The sequence below is a fragment of the Urtica dioica genome, chromosome 4 (genome assembly GCF_054948205.1).
Source record: "Urtica dioica subsp. dioica isolate 48M chromosome 4, U.dioica_male_clone48M_v1_H2, whole genome shotgun sequence".
Lineage (NCBI taxonomy): Eukaryota > Viridiplantae > Streptophyta > Magnoliopsida > Rosales > Urticaceae > Urtica > Urtica dioica.
Window position 1 is genome coordinate 14,842,192 of NC_142759.1, and position 20,067 is coordinate 14,862,258.

The following is a 20,067-nucleotide window of genomic DNA, read 5'->3' on the forward strand; positions in this document are numbered from 1 at the left end:
TGCATATAAAAGTTCTAAACTTTATAAATAAAAAAAACTTCAAAAGTTCTAAACTTCATAAAAAAAATCAAAAGTTCTAAACTTTATTAAAAAAAAAACCAAAAGTTCTCAACGTGATAAAAGAACAAAATACAAAGTTCTCAATCCCTCTAAGTGCATGTCTTCCCGTTAAGGCTCATACCACCACATTTGCTACTTTCGGTGGATGACAGTCTTTTCGCCACGGGATGCCCAATTATAGTAGTAGTCCGCAGATGCATATATATTCGCTATCAAATCTACATTAAAATCAACTCTTACGTTTCTTACATGACACTCATATAGACCAAGTCCATATGTATTGATGTACTGTGCCTTATTATTTAGGTTTGCGAGATCAATTTGTCACGTTGGTGTCAATTTGGTGTTCAATTTGTGAGCGATCTTTTTTCGTTCGAAAAACCAAGTTTAAAGTGTGAATCGAATGAACTCAAACGTTGTAATTAGAAACGTTCTAGCATTCCTTATTTTATTATTGAAGTTTTTTGCATTTTTGTTTGTTCAATTCGCTTGTCATGGTTGGAGGTATGTTCGTCCAAAACTGAAATATGTACATCCTTTCTCAATTTCAAAACTAGTGTGTATAATTTATCAATTTACAGTATTGTTATGTGTATGCTATCACAATTTTCATTCTTAACATACCCGATATGCAGAACCTACACCCTCAAAAATACCCATCGTAGACCTTGACTATTTACAACAACGCTAAGTGAGTCCACATCATTAGTGACATTTTCCAATTTGTGAGTTTTACTTTCGTTACAAGTGCGTTGAAGTGTTTACGAGCATGAAATTATAGGCAAATTATTAACACCAACGGTAATATAATAATATAGTAATTTAAACAAACAAATTAAAAGAACATCATTCGAAATGTACGTATATTATATATATGTAGAAAGAATAAAATCAATATAGTTTCGCAGTTGTACACTTTTTATATGTGTTAAGCCTTCTTAAACAAAATATAAACTTTATAATTATAAGCCTCGTAAGTTCGTAAAGTTTCAAACAAAAAAAAAAAACTCCAGTCACCCTCCGACCACTAAAATCACGAAACACGAATCACGGAGATCGCGAGCGACACGTCGTCAAGAGAATAATCAAGCGAGGTCGTCCACGTGGCAGAGCTCACGCCGCAGTTTACGGGAGAAAAGCCGACACGCGTCCACGCAGAGATCAACCGCGGCGGCCAATGCGACGAACAGAGCCGCGTCGGGGGTGCAAGTCACGTGCCGGACTCCCACGTGGACCACCACGTGCCCGCCGACCGTGGACTCCATCACAAACCCTCCTCCGTCGCCGCCGTCGATGCAGAACCGCCCGCCCCTCCCGGCGCCGACGGTGGCCTCGGCGATTGGCGCTGCGGCGCCGGCGAGGCAGAACCTGAGGCCTATGGCGGCGGGGCCGCGCTGGCGCCAAGCCTCGAGGCGTCCCCAGGGCTTCCACGTGGCAGAGGAGGGGGAGTCGGGGCGGAGGATGAGCCACGCGCCGGGGCTGGAGCGGGAGACTCGGCGGGAGTTCGGCGGCGAAGGGACGAAAGGGGTTGTGATTGAGGCCGCCGCCACCGGCGAGCCCGACAAGTCGTGCACCGTCACCATCCACCCCTTTCTCTCTCTTCCGCCGCCGCTGGGTTTCGCTCTCCAACTTCTTGACCATCTTCTCATCCATCCATGGCGGTTGTTACTACTGCCACTACTCGTGTTGTAATCTGACGGGAGCGACCTGTGATATATGTTTTTTACTTTATTAGTTAATAATATATAGGGTGGCAAAATATAAAACATATAATAAGAGGTAACATGTCCCTTATAAAAAAATAATAAGAGGTAATATGTTTACATATGTGTAATAATGTATCACTTTATATTTTTTCTATTAATGTGTGTATATATATATATATAATATGTATGTACTTTGATTCACTTTTAAATATGAAGAAGTTTATATTTTTTATTTTGCAACCAATTAGATCAAATAAAAAATGGTGATAGAATACTTGTACACATTTTAAATTTAGATTGATAAAGCGATTAGTTACTATTTTTCATTTATATTTTATTTTTAAAAAGATAAAACTATTATCTACTGGATCATTGATAACCAATATCCATAAGCTGATTAATACCAATTAGGTTATCAAATAATATTTGTCTAACACATGAATATAGCTTAAACATTCAAGTAAATATGTCGATTAAATTCTTTGGCACTCAACCTTAAAGCCTTAAATCATCAAATAAACAAATTAGATATTATTTCAATTTTCGTTTGTACTATTTCTTCATGGGTATTTTTTTGTAATAATATATTTAGTAGTGTTTAACTGTAAGAATTAACAGTTCTATGAAAGCCTATTTTAACAACTTTATTTTAAAATTTTAATTCGCCTGACCTATACATATGACAACTTAGTACTTGTTTTGTGATATACTTTTAATAATGTGAATTATTATATTAATAGATACGTAAAATATCAGATTAAAAAAAAGTGAGGTTGCTGTTTGTCTCGCATCTCCGTATTGATAGAATAAAATAATTATATGAAATAAAGTTTGGGTTTTAAATTTTAATCCCCATTGAGTAATAAACTAATAATTAAAGCCTTATGTTTGATGCAAGAGAAGAGAGTAACACATTTAGAATAAAGAAACCATATTGCACAATAGAACTGAGATGATTTATACACATGGGTAGTGTTGATATTATCACTATGCGAACTTGATAACAAAGCAAATTGAAAAATTATTTTAGGACTCCATTAGCACTATGCGAACTAACAATTATTTTTCATCAGTAGATGTACTTCTGGGACCCGTATGAGAGACAGCGTATACGTATTGAGGATAAATTAGTTGGGTACATTGCTATTTTGTTTTTTTTAATTTTATTTGTTACAGACATCAACAAACTTTAAACAATAAAAATGTGTGGGGCCAACATAGATATTACAACAAATAAAAACAAAGTTGATAGGCCCATTTTTATTGTTGCTACAGTAAAATCTCCCTTTCATTTAGTTGCATGTATAATGTGTAAGTTCATTTCCTTAAAAAGTAGTAAGCTTATTCATACTTTTATTGCTCAAGTTTTGACACTAATATTTTTAAACTCATGACATTTCATTAAAATCAATTAAAATTTGTTAGCTCTATTAATAAATAGATTGTACAAAAACAATAATATTTTTTATAATTTCGTGACAAATCGATAATAAAAATACATAATTTTTTTACACTTTAGTCACAAAATTCTGTACGTCATGATCGATTTTATATTTCGTCGCATATTGGTTACAAAATTAGAAAATGGGTGAGAAACAGTGTGTTATAAGAAAATAATTTGTTCCCCTTATTTTAATAATAGAATTGTGAAATAGGTTTTAATTTATTTCGCTAGCTGAAGTGATAGAGATTAGTAAAGTGTTAAGTCTACGTGTATTATCACTGCCGGCCTTGGGCTAAGGCGGCCTAGGCCCAGGCCTAGCGCCCCATACGTGGATGGGTCCCAAAAAATTTACACTTTTTGTCTATTTTTAAGAAAATTTATATTTTTACCCTAAAAATTTACATTTTTGGCCAATTTTTTAAAAAATTTATATTTTTACCCTTAAAATTTAAATTTTTATTAGTATTATAAGGCCCCAAAATATTGAATCGCCTAGAGCCCCGGTGAGTTTGGGCCTGTCCGTGTGTATTATTATTAAATTACGTGTATTTGTTTCTGTTGGCAAAGTTGTCGTGAGTTTGTTAGAGAACTAAGATGTCAAAGTATATATAATATAATCGTTGAGTATTGTAAATTTCATTTTCAATGTTAACTCGTGACCAAACATGTTAATAAGTTTTGTTGACTCGTGACCTGTATAATTTTTTTTAAGGCATTTCACCTTTGATATGTAACACTAGTTATAATATAATTTTTGTTTATGTATATAAATACACAAGGGATTGTAGGTAATTTGTCCACGACTGCTTGTATGAATTGTACAATATTTGACGAGTGTTTATTTTGTCAATTATTAAAGCTGAATAGCTTTGGTACGTAAAGAACGTGCATATAAATGTGTAAGAGTTGATGTTATTATTGAAAAAGAATGTTAGAAAAACTGCAACTAATTAATGATAATTGCATTGCTGCACATGGGCGTAGAGAGAGAACGAGAGACAAAGAATGTTAATTATATTGCGGTCGTTTGTGGGATTTGACCAAATCTTATTGCACATTTTCAGCTAGATTGTGAGACGAGGGATCAAGATTATAATGTGACAAAAAAATGCTCTGTACTTTGATTACTTTATTACAACTCTTAAAATTAGTATACAGGAAAAATGTTTGAGAAGTCGCAACGCCGAACATTATAGATCATACGAATCTAAAATATACTAAAAATATACAAATCAACCTAAACCGCCCTTGGGCGCTTATCATATTCAAAGGACTTGGGGTCTTTTTCCACGACTATATGTTAGATAAATTGGAAGCCTTGATTAATGACTGGTTCTTAACATACTTGAATAAGAAGAAAAAACATCGCTTTGATTAAAGTTCTCTATAAATAAAAATCATCAAAGGCTCTGATTTTTTTTTTTAATATTTTTCAAATTGACCTAATGGTAACATGCAAGATAGAGCGACAAAGTTAATTTACATGCATATATTATACGCAGAGAGGACCACGAAATTGCTTTAAGTGAGTCCCATCTTCACATGTGGATCGAACCTTTGCTCGATGTAAAAAAAAACATAAATAAAAAACAAATCCTAATCAAGGAAGTTGACAAACCGCCATTTTTTTTTCTTGCGTAATCCACAATCAATATCACCGATCCATAAACATTTCTTAGTAAAAAAAAAAAAATAATACGTAAGGCTCAGGTTAGCTAGTCACACTTCGCAAATCCCCATTTTCAATTATAATCATAATGTCAAAGTCAACCACCTCTTAAAAACACTTGTCACTTTTAATCAAAAGTTACTACGCTGTTAAATATATGTACTTTTTAACTCCGTGTGAGCATATGGGGATGAAAAACTAACCGGCATCTGGAGTTTCTGCCGGCGGTGAACTTGAGACTGAAAACTGGCTGCCTTACAGTCCCCTGAATCTGATAAACCACCGGACTTCGCTCCGGCTCTCCCCCGAACTGAAACGCGAACCTCGGCTCCGGCTCGCACCGCACCGCCACGTGGAGCCTCGCCGCCTCGTCTCTCCCTCCCAGCTCCACCCACCCCCGGTGAACCACCGCCGCCCGATCCCGATCCCGGTCCTCCAGCTTCACTCCGAGCCGCGCTCGCCCCACGAGCTTCCCTCCTCCGCCGCCGCAGAGGCGTCCTCCGCCGCTGCCGGAGTAGACGGAGAGGCGGAGCGTGGCGGCGGAGAGGTGGCGGAGGTCGAGGTGGAAGACGGCGGCGGCGGGGGAGGAGTGGGGAGGAGAGTCGGCGAGGGGAAGGAGGGCGGTTTGGGGAGGGAGGGCGTTGAGTGTGACGTGGCAGAAGCACGGCGTCGCTGAAGGGTGGATTCCGGGATTCTTTCCGGCGAAGGGCTTTGCTGCTTTGTTTGGGAGTTTCAGTGCCAGAGATTCCACCATCACTCTTACGAACGGACACGGATCCATAATGCTTTGGTGTGTGTAATACTCTCTCTCTCTCTCTCGCTTTCCTACTTATTTATATATATAGTACACAGTGTATTGTATGTTGCTCACTCTCATATTGTAAATATGTTTTCTTTTTTTTTTTTGGCATTTCATTTCGTGTAAATATGCAATGATATGGGAACGCAAAGACAATGGAAAAAAAATGCGTGTCGGCTGATTATTATTACGTCTCTCTCTCTCTCTCTCTCTCTCTCTCTCTCTCTCTCTCTCTCTCTCTCTCTCTCTCTCTCTCTCTCTTATTTTATTTGATTTTTTGGGTAAATGTATTTGCATTATAATGGTGATTTAATTAAATGGTAAAATTAAAGTAATAAATTTGTAAAATAATCAAAATTTATCTAAAATTAATAAAAGAAAAAAGCTAAAATGTACAATTATCAAATTTTAAAAAAAATTGACTCTAAAATTAATTTTTGTTAAAGTGATAAATTTTTTATAATAATCGTCAACAAATTTAATATTGGTGTCAAACAAATTTTGAAAACATTATTTTGATTATTTTATTGAAATTTTAATTATTTTATTAATCAATTAATTTTAAATAGTTATTTTGTATAATTTTTTTCTTCATAATTGAGTTGCTTTTTTTGCTTCGTTAATTTTGACAAAAAATATAATAGTGGAAGTTGTTTTTATTTACTTGATTACTTTTACGATGATGAGCTACCTAGATGGAGCGGAATATTTATCTGAAATTGGGTTTGTATTTATTGAAGTTGTGCAAATGAGGTTAAGGGCAATCTCTATTTTTTTATTTTCGAATAAGACAAGACGATTTACGAAGGTAAAAATAACAATAAATAAACAAATATTATAATTATAAAATGTTATGGGAAGTGGGGTCGTGACAGCTGGGAAAAGCTGTATACATTGTCCATCTATAGCGATTAGCAAGTAGGTTATTCGACAATAGACAATTGACACTAATACATAAAAAGTTTATATTTTTGGGTGATTCAGAAACATATTGAGTTTGAGAGACTGTTCGACGTGGCATTCTCTGGCGTCTTCTTGACCGCCACTCTTTTGACGGCGCTTATTAGTCCCCTCTGTTTTGTCGCTTATGCATTTTTATAAAGTTAGATGTAACAGAATTTGAAGGAAAATTTTTAAACCGAAAGAGAATCTATTTAAATATTAGTTGTGAGCCGATATATATATTAGGAAAAATTAATGGAATCTGAAGGCTTATTTTTGGGTTCACATAGTCAGCTATTAGTTTTCTTAGGTGACAAGTCACGTTCACTGCGTGTTTGAGTGATTTGTCGCTTTACCTTTTTGCCCTCCTTATTGTGTTAATAAGTGAGGACAGTCTTGTCTTTTTCTTTTCTCTTAAGTTGGTTGGTTAAGTTGGTTAAATACTATTTATGCGTTGTATTCTTTTAATTCATTCAATGAAAATCTCAGAAGAATTTTTCTTTTCTCTCGTCTTCTACAAACCCTAGAATCTCTGGTTGAATCCGTGAAATGGTATCAGAGCGACTTTCGCGACTCAGGATCCGATCAGATCTTCATCAGAGCTGAGCTCTCCTCTTCTTCTCCTTGACGTTTTCCTTCTCCGCCTCGATCTGTGTCGACAATGGAAGAAGCCATGTCTAAGGAATTATCGGCGACTGGAATCACCGCGCAAAAGGCTCCAATGGATGCATCTCTGGATCCTTTCTTTCTTCATCATACCGATTCTCCTGGTATGATCTTGGTCACTACTCAAATGAATGGTGAAAACTATCCTTCTTGGAGCAGATCGATGAAAATGGCTCTCTCGATCAAGAATAAACTTGGCTTCATTGACGGAACCATCAAGAAACCTGAAGAATCAGATGTGAATTTGTTTCATTCTTGGAGAAGGAACAATAACATCGTGATCACCTGGATCCTCAACTCCTGTACGAAAGAGATCGCGTCTAGTGTGGTTTATGGAGAATATGCCAAAGACATATGGGAGGATCTTCGGGAAAGGTATGAACAGAGCAATGGACCAAGAATCTTCGAGTTAAGACGCCAGATCATGAATCTGGTCCAAGATCAGAAATCTGTGGGTGTCTACTTCACCAAACTGAAGATTCTTTGGGAAGAATTGAACAATTTCAGACCAGCTTGTGTGTGCACTTGTGGAGGATCGAAAGAGTTGCTCAATTTTATGCAAAATGAGCACGTTATGAAGTTCCTAATGGGGCTGAATGATTCCTTCACCACTGTCCGAGGACAAATCCTTCTCATGGATCCCTTACCTCCAATCAACAAGGCCTTTGCGATGGTGTGCCAAGATGAAAAACAAAGGTCTGTCGGCGCTGACACCTTTGCTGGCCAAGATCAGTCCATCTCTGTGGCTATGACTGTCAATGACCAGAGAAAGATCAACACCAACACCAATGCCAATGCCAACAGCAACAAGAGGGATCGTCTTACCTGTGCTCACTGCAAGATGACTGGTCATACCATTGAAAAGTGCTACAAGCTGCATGGATATCCCCCTGGTTACAAGCCAAAGTCAAAGAATCAAGCTAATGCTGCAGAGGCCTCAACAGAAACAAAGAATGACTCCAATGCGTCAACATCTACTCTCTCGAATGATCAGATACACCAGATTATCAACATGTTGTCCAACCAACTCACTGCACCAACCACACTGGAAGGTCAATACAATGTCAACCTGACACATTTCCATGCAGGTTCTTGTTGCTTAAACTGCAATTCAGGTTGTATTACTAATTCTAGACTTAGTTGGATTGTTGATTCTGGTGCATCTAGACATATCTGTACAAATAGGTTTCTCTTCCACAGCTTGAAACATTTGCACAATTCCACTGTTACTTTGCCCAATAATCTGGTGATACCTGTTCTCTTTTATGGTGATGTTATTGCAAACAGGAATCTAATGCTCAAAGATGTGCTTTATGTTCCTGAATTCAAATTTAATTTGATATCAGTCAGCTCTTTGACATTAGATTCTTCTTGTATTGTTACCTTCTCATATGATAATTGTGATATCCAGGACATCAAGACCAGGATGATGATTGGCAGGGGTGAAAGGCATGAAGGATTGTATGTGCTCAAGAACATGGGTCCTACTCACATTCAGAACATCACGGCTCAAACTTGGCACAACAGGCTTGGTCACCTCTCCTTTAAGATATTAGAATCCCTTAAGTCTACTATTTCTTACATGTCTTCTGATAAGAATAAACCTTGTTATATTTGTCCCTTAGCCAAACAACATCGGTTGCCCTTTATCTCTAACAATAATGTTTCTGAAAACATCTTTGATCTTGTCCATTGTGATGTTTGGGGTCCTTATGCCGTAACCTCTCACTCTGGCTATAGATTTTTTCTCACTTTGGTTGATGATTGTAGTAGATTCTGCTGGGTTTACATGATGAGGAATAAATCCGATGTTCACAAGATTATCCCTGTCTTTTGCTCTATGATCACTAACCAATTTTCTTGTACTATCAAACAATTCAGGTCTGACAATGCCAAAAAACTGGTATTTAGTGATTTCTTTTCAAAACTGGGAATTTTGCATCAATACTCCTGTGTGGAAACACCACAGCAAAACTCAGTGGTTGAAAGGAAGCATCAGCACATTCTTAATGTGGCAAGAGCTTTATTTTTTCATTCTCAAATTCCCATCATATATTGGTCTGAGTGTATTTTAACTGCTGTCTATCTTATCAATCGCACTCCTACTCCCTTGTTGGCACACAAATGTCCCTATAATGTATTGTTCAATAAAGATGTTGAGTACAATTTTATGCGGGTTTTTGGTTGCTTAGTTTTTGCATCTACACTGCAAGCTCATCGAACCAAGTTCCAACCTAGAGTAAGGAAGTGTATATTCATTGGATATCCACCAGGTATCAAGGGATACAAACTGCTGGATTTACACACTAAAGAAGTTTTTATCTCTAGGGATGTGGTTTTCCATGAACAGGTTTTTCCTTTCCATAACCTTAAAACCAAATCTCATTCGGTTGATCCTTTTCCAGATTTTGTGTTGCCTTTACCTGTGTGTGATACTGCAGATGAAACTAGTACACCTCATTCTGGTGGGGATAACACTGTCTCACAGGACCTACCTTCTCACAGTCCTCATCCACATCAGTACCCAGACAATCAACAAGAATCAGCCCCACAAAGTCTTGATCACCTTCCTAGTGAAGATACTACCATCATACCTATTAGACGATCAGATAGATCAAGAGCTCCACCTACAAAACTAAAGGATTATCATTGTAATGTGATCAAGATAAAATCAGGTGTACACTTACCATCTCCACATCATATCTCTAAATTATGTTCTTATGATAGTCTATCTCATTCCTTTCAACATTTTGTTCTTTCTGTTTCTGAGCACTTTGAGCCTCAATACTACCACCAAGCTTGCAAATATCCACATTGGAGGCAAGCCATGACTGATGAGTTGCAGGCTATGGAAGAGAACAATACTTGGAGTATTGTTGACTTACCACCAAATAAGAAGAGTATTGGTTGTAGATGGATCTACACCAACAAATTCAACTCAGATGGAACTTTGGCCAGACATAAAGCTAGACTAGTGGCAAAAGGGTACAATCAAAGAGAGGGAGTTGATTATTTTGACACTTTTTTCTCCAGTAGCTAAACTGGTTACTGTTAAAATTTTGCTTGCCCTGTCTGCTTCTCATAACTGGTTCTTAGCTCAACTGGATATTAACAATGCTTTTTTAAATGGTGATTTATTTGAGGAGGTATACATGGATATACCTTTGGGGTATACTAAACAGGGGGAGCATAGACATGCAAACACTAAACAGGTTTGCAAATTGCATAAGTCCATCTATGGACTTAAGCAAGCCTCTAGGCAATGGAACATCACCTTCACTAATGCCATTATTTCTTCTGGTTTTATACAGTCTAAGTCTGATTATTCTCTTTTCATGCGTGGCTCTAATGACAGTTTTGTGGCTATATTATTATATGTGGATGACATTATAGTTGCAGGTCCTAACAACGAGGTCATTCATGAAGTCAAAGCTTTCTTACAGTCTAAGTTTAAGCTCAAAGACTTAGGCCCTCTGAAATTTTTTCTTGGAATTGAGATAGCCAGGTCCAAGGCTGGTATTGTCTTGAGTCAAAGACAATACACTCTTCAAATCCTGGAAGACTATGGCTTCCTGGATTCAAAACCAGTGTCAACTCCCATGAATCCCAGATCAACATTACATTCTGAGGAGGGAGTTCCTCTAGAAGATGTGACACATTACAGGAGCTTGATTGGCCGGCTTTTTTATCTCACTATCTCTAGACCTGACATTACCTTTGCTGTACATGCATTGAGTCAATTCTTACAGGCTCCTTCTACTGTGCATTTACAGGCAGCTCATCATTTGCTACGCTACATTAAAGGTTCACCTGGACAAGGACTGTTTTACTCAGCTTCTTCATCGACTCAGATCAAGGGGTTTTCGGATGCAGACTGGGGTACGTGTTCAGGAACAAGGCGCTTAATCACATGCTATTGCGTGTTTCTGGGAGACTCGTTGGTGGCTTGGAAGTCGAAGAAACAGACCACGGTGGCCAGATCTTCGGCTGAAGCAGAGTATCGTTCACTGGCTTCTGCAACAAGTGAACTGCTTTGGGTGCAGCAGCTGCTACGTGACTTTTGCATTGAACAGCGTCATCCCACTGTGCTTTTCTGTGATAACCAAGCGGTTATCTATATCGCTACCAATCCCGTGTTCCATGAACGCACGAAACATATAGAGATTGACCTCTATTTTGTGCGTGATCATGTACAACGCGGTGATTTGAAGCTGTTATCTGTCAGGTCACAGCATCAACTGGCTGACACATTTACTAAGCCTCTTCCTACACCAGCTTTGCGCTCGTTTATGTCCAAGCTGGCTCTCAAGGACATCTTTCGTCCACCTTGAGGGGGGGTAATGGAATCTGAAGGCTTATTTTTTGGTTCACGTAGTCAGCTATTAGTTTTCTTAGGTGACAAGTCACGTTCACTGCGTGTTTGAGTGATTTGTCGCTTTACCTTTTTGCCCTCCTTATTGTGTTAATAAGTGAGGACAGTCTTGTCTTTTTCTTTTCTCTTAAGTTGGTTAAATACTGTTTATGCGTTGTATTCTTTTAATTCATTCAATGAAAATCTCAGAAGAATTTTTCTTTTCTCTCGTCTTCTACAAACCCTAGAATCTCTGGTTGAATCCATGAAAAAAATAAAGGCAGAAATACTATTTAGACAAAACACTATTTATATACTCATTCTTTTTTTTTTCTTTTTTGCAAAAATACAACACGTTTCTATTTTTTAACGCCGTAACTACTTCCACCGTTAAGTTCAAACATAAATTTTAACGACGGAAGTATTTACATGTAACTAAATTTGTAACATGAGGTATTTTTACTAAAGAAAAAAAGAATGAATATATAAATAATATTTTGTCTAAACATTGAATATTTTTGTCATCATTTCTCTTATATATTACTATGAGCGTTCGGTCGAAACAAAATTTTTTAGAATTTAAGTCTTTGATGGATCGGAGAATTTTCTAATTTAAATAGTGTTATAATTTCGGTCAAATCAGAATGTAACATTTCATTCTTATTAATTTGGGCACTAGTCACGTAATAAAAAAAATTAAAAAACAAATCTTTAGATGTAATCAGCATTTTTGGTTGCATAAACAATCATAGAACAAAATTTTGGTACCGTGAGTACTGGAACTGAATAAATTTTACGGTTTTGTTTTATTCCCAATAATACTATATATTAGGATATTCAATCTCAAAATGAATAATAATTCTCTTATTAATGAAGAAAGTCACTTTGAAAAATACGCAAAGAAATACAGAGAGAAAAATACTCAATCCAATATCATATAGCAATTGCAATTCCAATCCTCTGGACTATATATAATGCGTATTAAACAAATAAGAGTCGAGTACATAAAACTCCTTGTTTAAAATATTTGGTTTTCATCGATTAAGATTTATGCACGAATAACACATACAAGTATATAAAATACTTCTCTACTCCAGGATGAGAGTGTTAAGTTTTTTTATTCTTTACTATTACGGTATTACTTTTATTAGAATCGATAATATGTGCTATAATGCATCGTTATATATAAAAGAATATAAATGGTCATTCAAAACTATTTAATTTGTAAAAGAGTCATATTTTAAATTTCTTTGGAAGTAGCCAAAGTTGCATTTTTTTTTATATAGTAAAATAATGATCGAATCCATTATCAATAAAAAAAAAATATTGAGTAGGGCCAAAACACAACCCATACCTTTTTATCAGAGTCGGTGTTGGGATTTTACCACCGAAATCTCTCTCACAAATTGAAAACAAAATTAACAAACGCAAAGAAAAGACACAAAGATTTAGAGTAGTTCAATCTCAACGTGAGATCTACGTCCAGTTTGTCGCTGCAAATCTACTATAAACCCAAATCGGGAGTATCGACTTTTCTCTCTTTTCTTTTTCAAACACTAAAAGAGTAACGGCTACAATATATTTATAGAGAAACAACTAAGGCAACAAACATGTCTGAAATACCTTTAACCTAATTCTTGACCCAAAAACGACATACACATTGTCGTATGATCTCAGCTCGACGCGGTCAGTTCGGCACCAATCTTATGCTATTCATTTCGATAATCAGATTAGGCTCCACACACCAACATCGAGCTAAGTTAAATTTGGGGATTTAGACCTTAGGTCCTGTTGGAAATTAAGTAAATAAATAGTATCACTACAAGAAATACCACATTCACTACTACAAATTAACATATTAGGTGCGGAAGGGTATTAGGTGCGACATGTCGCACCTAAGCACATATTAGGTGCGACATGTCGCACCAGATATTCCTCCAAGCGACTAAAAATTTCGCTGATGATTAGTGCTATCCGGTGCGACTTTGTCGCACCTAATACAAATATGTCGCACCTAATACTATTGGGTGCGACAAAAGTCGCACCTAATACTATTGGGTGCGACGGGTGTCGCACCTAATGGGTTTAAAAATTGAAACGGTCAAAAATTCCCCCCGAATTTTTATGGGTTTACTAAAAACATATTAGGTGCGACATTGGGTGCGACATGTCGCACCTAATATGTTTTTAGGTGCGATATTCGGTGCGACATTGTCGCACCTAATAGTTTTAGGGTATTTAAATACCGAGCGTCTTCTTCCTCGAACCCACAGCCTCTCTCTCCATCCAACCGTCTCTCTCTCTCCCCTTCTCTCTTTCAGTCCTTCATCTCTCTCCATTTCCGACCAGCTCGCCGTGATCAGCCCGCCGCCGTGACCAGCCCGCCGCTTTGACGAGCCCCTGCCCCACGTCTAGCCACCGTCGCCCCTGTCCAGCCCGCCACACGTCCAGCCCGCCGGCCCTATCCAGCCTGCCCCTATCCAGCTCGCCGTGACCAGCCCGCCCCACGTCCAGCCACCGCCGCCCCTGTCCAGCCCGCCCCGCGTCCAGCCCGCCCCACGTCCAGCCCGCCGGCCCTGTCCAGCCCGCCCCTGTCCAGCTCGCCGTGACCAGCCCGCCCCACGTCCAGCCACCGCCGCCCCTGTCCAGCCCGCCCCACGTCCAGCCCGCCGGCCCTGTCCAGCCCGCCCCTGTCCAGCTCGCTGTGACCAGCCCGCCCCACGTCCAGCCCGCCGCCCCTGTCCAGCCCGCCCCTGTCCAGCTCGCCGTGACCAGCCCGCCCCACGTCCAGCCACCGCCGCCCCTGTCCAGCCCGCCCCTGTCTAGCTCGCCGTAACCAGCCCACCCCACGTCCAGCCACCGCCGCCCCTGTCCAGCCCGCCCCGCGTCCAGCCCGCCCCACGTCCAGCCCACCGGCCCTGTCCAGCCCGCCCCTGTCCAGCTCGCCGTGACCAGCCCGCCCCACGTCCAGCCCGCCGCCCCTGTCCAGCTCGCCATGACCAGCCCGCCCCACGTCCAGCCACCGCCGCCCCTGTCCAGCCCGCCCCACGTCCAGCCCACCGGCCCTGTCCAGCCCGCCCCTGTCCAGCTCGCCGTGACCAGCCCGCCCCACGTCCAGCCCGCCGCCCCTGTCCAGCTCGCCATGACCAGCCCGCCCCACGTCCAGCCACCGCCGCCCCTGTCCAGCCCGCCCCACGTCCAGCCCGCCTCTGTCCAGCCCGCCGCCCCTGTCCAGCCCGCCCCACGTCCAGCCCGCCGCCCCTGTCCAGCCCGCCCCTGTCCAGCTCGCCGTGACCAGCCCGCCCCACGTCCAGCCACCGCCGCCCCACGTCCAGCCCGCCCCACGTCCAGCCCGCCTCTGTCCAGCTCGCCGTGACCAACCCGCCGTGACCAGCCCCTGCCCCACGTCCAGCTAGCCCCGCCGCCGCTACCCCACGTCCAGCTCCGCCGCCCCTGCCCCACGTCCAGCCACCGCCGCCCGCTGCTCCCCGGTACATCTCTCTCTCTCTCTCACCTTTATCGTCATCTCACTCGGTCTCTTTGCAGGTTCGTCCCGCTCCCAAATACAAGCCCCGCTCGTCGACACCGCCGCTACCTCCACCGTCGCAACCCGTGCCCGACCCCAATCAGCGAAGCTGCCCCCACCGCCGCTGCCCAGCCCGACACCGTGTGACCTCGTCATTGAAGGTGAGTGACAATCTTTATATAATTGTTATATTTTAGATTGAAATTGAAAATTGAAATTGAAATTGAAATGAATATATGTTTAAATTAGAATATAACAATTTGAAATGAGTATATGTTTAAATTAGAATATTGAGTTAAATGGTTGAAATTAAAATGAATAAATGTTGAAATTGGAATGTTGAATTAAATTGTTAAATGTTGAAATTAGAAAGTTGAATTGGAATATTGAAATTGATATTCGTTTGTTAGTATTTAGTATGTAATTATTGTTAAACATGTTACATTTAATGTAATTGTTGAAAATTTATTGCGACCGAGCCACAGAGGCTCGGTTTAGTATTTAGTATGTTAATAGGATAGACCTGGTTGGTTATATATGTGTTTTTCTTTAAATTGCAGATTTTGGTTAGTCAATATTTTAGGGGAAACTCTGCCGAATTTTCGGTAGAATAATAACTATATGTAATATAACGAATTCTAACCATTTTTCAAATTAATATATATTTTTCACAATTTCTCTTTCACTCTCACTAATTCGATCTCGAATCTTTCAAATGTTAACGAGTCACTCTCAATTTCCTAACAATTCATCACTCTCAATTTCATAACAATTCACTTTAAATTTCAAATATTCACTCTCAATTTTACCTCTCAGTTTTACCTCTCAATGTCAATAATTCACTCTTACAAAATGAATTCTAACGATTCATTTTTATCTCCCAATTTCTCGTCTCATTCAGAAGAATGTCAAATCCAAGTAGGGACTGGATTACCGAGAACAATCGGTTGAGTTTGCAATATAAAACAGGGGTTAACGAGTTTATCCGCGTTGCAAGCAAACTCCCGAACGAAAACGGTCATTATCGTTGTCCTTGTAAGTCTTGCAATAACGTGAGATGTCTGGACATCGGGGTCGTAAAGAATCACCTTTTGAACAAGGGGTTTACCCCGGGATACACCGAATGGTATCATCACGTCGAATGGTAGAAGATGCCAGCGAGACTAACCAAAGAGGAGTCGGTGGATTGCACGATGCTCTCCATGATATAATGGATCACGAGGACTTCGACGATTTTACGGATCCGACTCCGAGTGAAGTGCATGCAGATGAGCAAGTGGAAGATTTGTTCGTTGAGTTGGAAGCAGAATTGTACCCTGGGTGCAAAGAGTTTTCGTCTTTGTCGTTCTTGGTTTCGTTGATGCACATCAAAGTCACGAACCATCGGACAAACAAGTCGTTTACAGAATTGTTGCAGCTCTTGAGGAAGTCTCACCCAATTGGTAACCGAATTCCAGAAAAACACTACGAGGCAAAGGCGAAGCTGGAGCGTTTCGGCATGGGATACGATATGATCGACGCGTGAATCAACAATTGTGTGTTATTTCGAAAAGATCTCGAGAAAGCTGAAGTGTGCCCAATTTGTAATGAGAGCAGATGGAAGCCAACCGGGAAGAATGTATCACAAAAGATACTACGATACTTTCCCTTGAAAGATCGATTGAAGCGATTGTACGCTTCTCGACACACGTCGTTTTGCGACATCCTGCAGATGGTTCGACGTGGAAGAATTTAGATGAGAGATACCCAAATTTCGCTGCAGAGCCTCGTAACGTACGTCTGGGACTAGCTTCTGATGGGTTCAACCCGTTTGGGGAAATGAGTCTAGCGTATAGTATGTGGCCCGTGGTACTAACTGCGTACAACTTGCCACCTTGGTTGTGCATGAAAAAAGAGTATTTCCTGCTAACGCTTTTGATACCTGGACCGAGCTCACCTGGAAAAGACATGGACGTGTTTTTAGAACCACTAGTTGAATAGCTGAAAGAATTGTGGGATAATGGATTTCAAGTGCGAGACGGGGCGAACGATGAAGTGTTTCGGTTGCGTGCCGCGCTACTATGGACGATAAACGACTTTCCGGCTCGATCGTATTTTTCGGGATGGAGTGGCCAAGGGTATCTTGCTTGCCCTACGTGCAACATTGAGACGCCATCTATGAAAATTAGGAACATGATTGTCTACTATGACCATCGTCGATTCTTGCCTACGCCTCACCGATTGAGGAAAAGCACTGATCACTACGTAAATCGTCACGAGAAGCGCCTGAAACCTGTCAAGTTGACTGCGCAAGACATACTCGATCAGTTGACTAGTGTGTCTTCCACGACAACCGGCAAGAATATCGGTAAACGAAAACGTGCTGAGTGCGAATTGAATTGGACCAAAAAGAGCATCTTCTATAAGTTGTCTTACTGGTCAGAATTGGAGTTGAAGCACAACATGGACGTCATGCATATAGAGAAGAACGTGTGCGAGAATCTTCTTGGGACGATGCTCAGCTTGGAAAAGAAGAACTACGATACGGAGAAGTCGAGATTTGACTTGATGGACTTGAAAATCAAGTCTTCTCTGCACTTGAGACAACAAAGGAATGGGTGGTACAAACCGCCAGCAGCGTACACGTTAACGCTTGAGCAGAGACACCGGTTTACCGAGTTCCTCCAATCTGTTAAATTCTCAGACGGGCTCGCTGGAAATTTGAAGAAAAATGTAACTGCTGACGGGAAGCTCACAGGTTTGAAGTCGCACGATTGTCACGTGATCATGCAGAGGCTGTTGGCTAATGGTATTCGCCCTTTTGTGCCAAAACCGATACAAGAGACGATCTCAAAGCTCTGCAACTTTTTCAAGTTGATCAGTTCTAGAACCCTGAGAGTGGACGATCTCGAAAAAGCGCAAGATTCAATCATTGAGATATTGTGTAAGCTTGAGATGATATTTCCGTCAGCTTTTTTCACAATCATGGTTCATGTGGCAATTCATCTACCAGATGAAGCGTTATATGGCGGTCCGGTGCATATGCGATGGATGTACCCAATTGAGAGATACCTTGGAACGTTAAAACAATTTGTCAGAAATAGAGCTAGACCCGAAGGCTCCATTGCGGAAGCGTACGTTGTAGAAGAGGCATTGACATTTGTTGCAAGGTATCTCGACGATAAGAAAACTGTCGATGAAGTTCAAGTGCGGGGACTTAGTGTTTTCCGATCTGAAAACTGTGTGCCTTACGGGATGATGAAGCTGATAGTTTTAGACGACGACCAAAAAGAGAAAGCGGAGTCGTACATTTTTACCAATTGTCCAGAAATCGATCCGTATTTGATGTAAGGGAATCTTTCATTTAAATATGTATATAATCTAGCTCATTGATTTACATCTAATTACGTAATGTTAACAGTGAGCATTTGGAACTTATACAAAATAACTCTGAAGCGGGAACTGCAGATTCTGATCTCGAAGCAATGCACAGAAAAGAATTCAAAATTTGGTTTGCGAAAAAGGTAAACTGAAAGGATTCATTTGCTGAAAGCATACTAAAATTGCTACAAAAATTGCTAATGACATCATCTTAATTTGCATATTCCAGATTTATGACATGAAAGTTAGTGGTTCCGACGTGTCTGAAGAACTTTACGCATTGTCTACGGGATCTATGCAAATTGCTCATCAGTATCCGAGTTGCTTTGTGAATGGCGTGAAGTTCATCACTCGTCGTCGTGATAACCAACGAATCACCCAGAATAGCGGTGTTTGTGTGCCCCTGAACGACTTCAACTTTTACGGTCGAATGGAAGACGTAATCGTGCTGAACTATACACATAACTGTCGTGTCGTACTGTTTAAATGCATATGGTATGGTGACAAGTACAATGCAGGACGTATAGTGCACGTTGATAAGATCACCGGAGCAACGAATTCGTATACCGCCAAAGAGTGGTTTACAGAAGAGCCGTTTATACTCGCGACTCAAGCGAAGCAAGTGTTTTACATCCAAGATCTCAGTAAGGGTCGCGAATGGGAAATCGCTCAGGAATGCAATCAACGTGGGATATGGGACATTCCTGAAGTAGATCCGACCACTTCAGCATCGATTCCATTGACAATAGAATTGTCAAATATCGACCGTCTTAATCATCGACACGAAACTGCTACGGCCGAGCTTGTTACTGTCGTTGAAGATGATGAAGAAGTGGATGAAAAAGATGAGGCGCTTGCCGTTTTTTAGGGAGACGATGTTGATGTCGATACTAACATTACATCGAGTGACAACGATGAATGACTAACACCATGTAATAACTGTAGTTGTCGAATACTAATTACAAAGTTATTAAAAATACTAACTACAATTCATTTTGCAGGATGTCTACTTCAGGTCAGGACCCATCAGGAGGAGAGTGTGACCCCCCGCAGATGCCGAGGAAGAAGCGGGGACCAACGACTGGCGTCGTTTCTGCGAGAGCTCGTGTTGGGACCCCTAGATCGAACACAGTTCTCTACGATCAGACTGCGCAGGCGTTCTACCAAGACGTCAAGGAGCAAAATCCGTTGATCGGGACGTTCCAAAACCGATTAGGAAACCTGATCAAGAGTACCATTCCAGTCGACCTCCCAGACTGGAATCATGTGCCTGCGCAGAGTGTGGCGGCTCTTATGAACTCGATTCATAACGAGTATAACTTCGTTTATGAACATCCCGAGAGTGGCGAGCTCGTGCCTGCAGATCCTATTCGCAACGAGATTGATATGGCTATCATTCGCGATGCGAAGAGGATGCGCCGTGGCCAGAAGTCGAGGTTGTCGCAGCTCTTCTTCAAGACATTTTGCGGGAGTAAGGATCTCGCTAAAAATGAAACTCCCGAAGGCTACATCAAGGAAGCCTGGTTGAAAGCAATAGAGACGTT

The 20,067-nt window shown here is 40.7% G+C and overlaps 1 protein-coding gene across 1 annotated transcript; it reads right to left on the reverse strand.

Annotated features, from left to right (window-relative positions):
* Nucleotides 1-915: 915 nt before the first annotated feature.
* Nucleotides 916-5,726, reverse strand: LOC149400745 (uncharacterized). Its single transcript, XM_089611064.1, has 2 exons — nucleotides 5,083-5,726; nucleotides 916-1,767 (listed from the first exon to the last, which is right to left on the reverse strand). The coding sequence occupies exons 1-2, from the start codon at nucleotides 5,658-5,660 to the stop codon at nucleotides 1,146-1,148; spliced, it is 1,200 nt and encodes a 399-aa protein (XP_089467190.1). The 5' UTR covers nucleotides 5,661-5,726; the 3' UTR covers nucleotides 916-1,145.
* Nucleotides 5,727-20,067: the final 14,341 nt, after the last annotated feature.